The 6,776-nt window shown below is 39.0% G+C and overlaps 1 protein-coding gene across 1 annotated transcript; it reads right to left on the bottom strand.

Annotated features, from left to right (window-relative positions):
* Positions 1-291: 291 nt before the first annotated feature.
* Positions 292-3,386, bottom strand: LOC114729758 (protein transport protein Sec23A). The gene is made up of 2 exons (XM_028916793.1): positions 2,652-3,386; positions 292-2,147 (listed from the first exon to the last, which is right to left on the bottom strand). Exons 1-2 carry the CDS (start codon positions 3,384-3,386, stop codon positions 489-491), a joined length of 2,394 nt encoding a protein of 797 aa, XP_028772626.1. The 3' UTR covers positions 292-488.
* Between the last annotated feature and the right edge of the window lie 3,390 nt (positions 3,387-6,776).

Below are 6,776 nucleotides of genomic sequence, written 5' to 3'. Positions count from 1 at the left end.
GAGCAAGACGACAAGACTAAGCCCAGACAATAAGAACAAAAAGCAAAAAGCACTAAACAGCATCATTCAAGCAGCTCCACATTAGCCACTAGGGAAAATTTATGCAGAGAAGGGGGCTTAAGCACCCATTCAAATGTGCGTGTCCATGCATAAGCTGCGTAAGAGACCAATCCAACAGCTGAATGAGAAACTCTTGGGATCCAATTGTGCTTTCGAAGCTCACATTTTGTCGTTGCTCTCTTCTGATCATCCACAGGATACAGTCACACAGTTCCCTAGTCCCTTTGTTCCTTTAACGAAGCTAAAACTTCAAAATCATCAAAGTTGACAAATTTATATTCTCAGTATGCTAAAGAAATCGGATAATTTACAACTTCAAAGCCGCAAAACAGTTTCTTGCTGAAAACCTGAGAGATCTCTTCATTGACAGTTATTTACAGTTTAGCTCTTTTTAAGTGACCATACAGAACAATCCTAAATAATGTTCATCAACTCTGCACTGCAAGGACCTGCAAGTGGTCTAGAAAAACTTGCAAGCTCAAGTCATCCGTAAAGATTATATCTGACCCTTCAGTGTATGTTGACTCTTGAGTTACAGATGGATTCAACTTGGCGAGAAGAAACCTAGCCTGACTACCATGCTGATCACATTTTATAAGCTTTGGCACTGGCACCCGATCAACCACCAGTTGCTCAGCGTCTAGTTCTACAGCTTCAAGCAGCTTTCTAAAGTTTTCATGATTTGGGTCCTTGTTATAACCAAGTTTCCTCCATTGAGCAATCTTGGATCCATAATGAATCACAACATGGAAGTAAGAATCAAAGAGCAAGATGACATCAGGATAAATGGAGCGAACATCAAGAAGTACTGGTACTGGGGGGCCATCAAGTGAATACTGGAAAAGTGTAGGTTGGATCATTATAAGAGAGCCCACTACTCCCTCACGGTTTAGCATAAGCCGGAAAAATGCAGTTTCATCAGGAGTAGTGTTGAAGACATCAATAAATTGGGATCGTCTCAAATGGAACATGAATTGGGGAAACAGTGAAAAGTTGGAAGATAGGCGGAAGGAAGAAGGATCTTCTGGAACGTAGTCCCCAAACTTAGAAGCAAAACGGATAAGCGAGTCATCCAGCCATCTAATGACATCACGGGCATAGCATGTCTGAGCCCGGAGAATGGCAAGTCTTGCCATTACGGAGGCAGCTGCTTCTTGATCAAACCCAGCAGTCACATCTGTGGATTGGTTCCCCTCCCATCGTCTTGCAGCAGTTGTCACTCGTTTCCTAAATCCCATGTTCCCCTGTCTGTACCTTGTTATAAACTGAATGAAAAATGCAGATCCCGGCTGAGCTTTCTGGTCATCACTCACTTGGAAGAAAAAAGTAATGCAAGTTTTGTCAGTGAGTGTATTTAACTTCCACATATAGGTTCCACCTTCTCCAACTTCAGCTTCACTAACTAAATTGTTTCTTTTCCTAAGGGACACACAAGGACCAAGAGCTCCGCAGATTTTCACATCTTTGGTGGTAACTAGTTCAATAGTTGCATCAAAATTCATCTTCAAATAGCCTTCATCATCGCGTTTAAAGATGTGCCTCAGACATTTCTTGAATTGGTCTGATTCAAATGACTCGGCAAGCACCATAAATCCGCCTGAAAGTTCAACAGGTTCTCTCAATTCAGCTGCTCCAACTTGATCAAGGGAACAAGCAAACAGATCAAGCACAACAGATGCATCGGAGAGCCTCCTCGACACTCGCTTGTAGAAACTGCAAGATTTTCCATGGTGCGGTGCTCGGCCATTGATGATGTCCTGGTGGGTTCTGATGGCATGTCCAAAATCAGAATCAACAACCAGTCCTGGTCCTGTGGTTGCTGGACCTGATGTGAAGACCATGATCCTTGATCCTGTATTTATCAGGCAACACTCTAAGAGCGCAAGTGCAACTGATATGGCTGCCCCTGTGGACCTTGGAGGGCGGCTGCGTGAAACAAGATTCCTTGTAGAGTGGATCTCCTCAACTGCATTAGTCATGTTAAACTCACAATCTGAAATTGGCAATATATATCCCTGCTTAGGGATGACTGGTATTTTTCCAAGTTGCATTTTTGAGTTGTGGCGAATATTGAGAAATTGCATGGCCTGAGTACAAAGAGAACAAGCCGAAAATAGCAATAAATCAACTTTGTCTGTTCTTCAACCACACAAATTCATCTCTACAGTTTAGCAAGAAGTAAATGGGACATGACAGATAGTTTAGGACATGAAATATGGATACACAGGCATAGTTTGGGTCGTATGTTGGAATGGGGTACCGGCAATTGTCTCCTATGTAATCGCCACGGGAACAAAAAGGGAAATATTTGAACTTGTGGAAATAATCATCAGTAGACTTGTATGAATAACAAAAGCGACTAAAAAGGTTTTGGCATGATTCTATGAATCTTAAATTTATTATATTAACAAGGGTACTAAGACTTCCAACTTAATCAGGCCACCAGTCGTACATGGGAACCATTAACATTTCTAGTTTAAATTATGCAGCCCATAACCTGAAAAGCATTAAACTAGGAACAAAGGAGTTCAAAATCACAAATGAGGCTTATCTAGATTATATAACAATGGAAAACGAACTGAGTTGAGTACCTGATTTGATGAAACTTCACGACCCCCGTGAAACAATACCATTCTTGAACACTCTGAATATCCCAAATCATAAAGATAGACCATTGAATCAAATGTAATCAATCCGACCAAAGCATTCTCAGGCAACTGCTCAAGAACCAGCAATAGCTCATTCTTCAGCGGCTGAAGCTCCTCCTCAGAAGAACTGATATCCACAACAAACACAAATGCTGGTCCAATCCCACGCGAATCACCACCACCAGGAACCGAAGCAGAAGAGAAAGAAGAGGCCAGCGATGAAGAAGAAACTACAGACGATAAAGATTTGGAAGAAGAAGACAACCCATTGCCCCAAGTACGGTTTAAGTTGACACTGGATCCATTATTCGCTTTCGGGCTCATAATTTTCTTGCCGGGTGCATACTCAACAGTGCTATAGGTAGGAAATAGTTCAGCAGGAAGATTGGTCTCACCGATACCCGAGTACGAACGAGGAAAGGGATTCCTATGGAAACAGAAAGGGCAGTGCCAAATCCGAGATTGGTAATCGACACGAGCATAAGGATTCAAAACGGCGTTGCATCGAGTACAAACGAGAGGATCGTAGGGAAGCACAGGAAGCTCAGTGGCCTGCATCAATGGCGTGCACATGATGCTGAGAGGGATGATCAGAGCAGTGGCTTCCGATTTGGAAGCAGGCCAGGTGTTCCATGACCATCGGAGACCTTCGACAGCCTCCAACTCGAGAAAATCCATAGTTTTGAGATGAAGGAAACTTGTTCAGAGGGGTTCCACGATTTAGATGGAGAGAAAAAAGGGCGGATCAAATCGAATCGAAGTGAGAGGGAAGGGCTTTGGGGGGTGAGAAAGCGAAGGGAATCGAACATAGCTTGCGAGAGAAGGCGAGCGTTATGGAGAAGGATCTCTCCTTGTGCATTGAGTTTGAGAGAGCGCAGAGAGATGGGGTGAGGGACTTCTATAATTAGCCGGCCATAAGCCCCCAAGTAATTCGCCAAAGCCGTCTTACTCAGCCTCACTTCATGGCTTCCAAACCGCAGTGAATAATCATCTAGATGCTTCTCTCAATCAATAAATCAATATTGAACAATTAATAATTAATTTATAAGGATAGTGAACTTATTTTTTTTAAAAGAAAACTCCTTTCATCAAACCTTAATTCTCTAGCCAATAAATATAACATAACTAACACCATTAAAAGATTTAAACAAACTCCAAAACCAGCTTTGATTCAAAATCTCGAAATAAATAATCTTAAAATTCAACTAAAAACCCTTAAGTGCCAGCAAGGAAAACAAGGTCATTTAATAATTAATAATAATTAAATCAATGCATACCATAATCCTATTTGTTCTAATTTTTAATTAATTAAGTTAATTAAAAGTCATCATTGCTTAAGCATACGCTAATAGTAATTTTTGTTTTTAAGCTTATCACTTTTTTTTGCATGTGTTTTTACGTTTATAACTATTTATTATTGTTGGTTAGAAAATGTCTATATATGCCATAAATAAGAACAAAACTGCAAAATAATAGAGAGAAATAATATAAAGAATATAAACAATACAACAAGATAGAAAGTTAGAAGGAAAGAATAGGAGAATAAGTAAAGCTTTTTTTTTTAATGAGAAATATCAATGAAAAGTCTCTACTTAAAAATTTTAGTGCTTATAAGAAGTTAATATTTTTTATACCAAAAGAAAAACCTGATACCTTGCAAAGTTTCATACAAAGAGAGTACCTGTAATTGAATTCAAATTCATTTGACCAATCAATTTTTTTTGGCCAAAAAACAAGTCAATTTTATTAATCATCAAAAAAATTAATTACACACACTAATAGCTGAAGCCAAAAGAAACACTAAAAAAAAAATAAAAAATCTAAGCATACAACCTAGCACACAAAAAATTTGCCAAAGCAAACAAACCGAAAGAAAGCAATAAGTAAACCAGTTCCAAAGCAACAGTCAAATAGCATCGAGAAAAAAACTAAGCCACAGCAAAGCAGAAACAAACAAGTATTAACTCACCCCCTCTCTACTCCACAAATCCAAAGCAGAGGGGTTTACAACAGGTCCAGTTGCATCTTTTGCTTTCTGTCTCTTGCAAGAGCCGCGATGCTACAACCAGCCATCTATTGGGCTCCATCTCTCTACTATGTGCAACTACAAGCAAATTAGCGGCACTATTACCTTGGCGAGCTACCAAGGAAAAAACCAAACATCGCCTACTTTCAGCTAGATGAAAAATATCAAATACAACAAGAACACGTTGACATTCAACCTTACAAGTTTAGTTAGAATAACCCTGTAGAGTTCCTCACAATCAACTTCAATACAAATCTTCTTTCCTTCAAATTTGTCACTTGACAGCAAGGCTTCTCTCAAAGTTAAGCAGTCGGCCTAAAAAGCAGAACAAGCTTTAACCTTCTTTTGCAATCCTCCCAGAAAGGTTCCATAGTCATCTCTAAAAACCACTACAATACCAGCATTACCAGATTGCTTCACAAAATCCCCATCAGCATTAATCACAGTATATGCATTGATTAGGAGCAACCAAAGCGACATTCATTACAAAGCCATCTCTTTACCTCCTAATTTTTCCGCTATTAGAACATGTTTTTGCCCTCTAAACCTCACGAACCAGTATGGAAGCTGTTGTGATAACCTTTACAGGGTCTACTCTTATTGTATTAAAAAACTAGTCACATCTTTCCTTCTAAATTTGCCAACAAATAGTCATAGCAAGAGCTTTACCCTCTCTATTGATTACCTTGCTGTCAAGGAAGATACATTCACACCAATTTCTAATATTGATAGCTTGATCTCTGTTATTCTGTAAAGTGAAGGAGCAGCCAAACCAACATCTACAAGCCCAAGGACACAAAAGGATCATATGCTCAATTGTTTAACCTCATTACCACAGATTGAGTAAATGTCATATTGAGCATATTTTCTTCTTTTTGACACTTCCTTAGTGGCAAGAGTTCCATTAAGCATTCTCTGGAAAAAAGCTTGATTTTTGGAGGTATACTCAGATTCCACACAACTTGCCAAAGCTTCTTAGGAATCTGACGTGAAGCATTAGGTCTTAGCTGTAGTTTTGGCCTCTTCTTCTTCCTTAGCAACATGATAACCATATTTAGCTATATATTTTCCATCCTCACAAAAAAAACCACACAACTTCATATTTCTTACCTCCACGGGGGATATCAATTTGCAAAATCAAATCCCTCATGGAATTTGCTATCTTGCCATTTAAAGATCCAAAATCCCATCTTCCATTCCTAATCAGTATATCAACTTGGAACTTTCTCTCTTGCACATTAATGAGAGAATTATCCAATCTTTCTTCAGGCAAAGCTAGGATCCATCTACCAGTCCAGATTTTGACATCACAGTCATTCCCTACCTTCTAAAACAGACCCTTATTTAATAAATCTCTACCTTCAAGATTGCTGACCCAACACCACGACGCTTTCCCCCCTTCTTCGCTTCCATAAAGCTATTGTTTGGAAAGTAGATACCTTTTAGAATCCTACACCAATGTTCATTAGGATTCTACAACATTCTCTAAGCAGTTTTTGCAAGTAAGCTTTATTAAAAGGTTGGAAGCTCCCGAACCCCATTCCACTAGTATTCTTAGCAGTAGACATCTTCTCCCAGCTTTTCCAATGAATTCTCTTACCTTCATTTTCCTTTTGTCCCCACCAAAAAATCAAAGATCAAGCTATCAATTTGTTTACAACATTTCTTTGAAAACAAAAAATTAGACATTAGGTAGACTGGTAGAGTTTGTCACAGCATTTATTAAAACTTCCCTGCCCGCAAATGTCAAAAGTTTTTGCTTCCAACCTTGTAACCTCTTACAAATCTTGCTCTTCACAAAGACTAAAGCAGAAGATTTTGATCTCCCCCAGATGAGGCGCAAACCTAAATATCTACCAGGTTTAGATGGTTCTCTCACCCCCAATCAATTCTCAATTTCTTCTTTAACTTCTGCAGTAGAATTAGCCGAGAAAAAAGATACAAGATCTTTCTAAATTTGTTTCTTGACTAGAGGCTACACTAAACATATTTAAAATCCTTTTAAGAATCATACAATTCTCCCTCTCATTTCTTACAAAAAA

Source organism: Neltuma alba, unplaced genomic scaffold (genome assembly GCF_004799145.2).
Source record: "Neltuma alba isolate B1F8T4 unplaced genomic scaffold, ASM479914v2 tig00012673_pilon, whole genome shotgun sequence".
NCBI classification, from domain to species: Eukaryota; Viridiplantae; Streptophyta; class Magnoliopsida; order Fabales; family Fabaceae; genus Neltuma; species Neltuma alba.
The sequence above is the reverse complement of the archived record's forward strand: the minus strand, read 5'-3'. Positions and strand labels throughout refer to the sequence as shown.

Bases quoted from the DNA above. Each gene is read 5' to 3' on its own strand.
- LOC114729758 (XM_028916793.1), bottom strand. From the start codon at position 3,386: ATGGATTTTCTCGAGTTGGAGGCTGTCGAAGGTCTCCGATGGTCATGG. The intron at 2,148-2,651 runs GTACTCAACTCA...CTTTGTACTCAG, and splicing joins GTGAAGTTTCATCAAATCAG to GCCATGCAATTTCTCAATAT.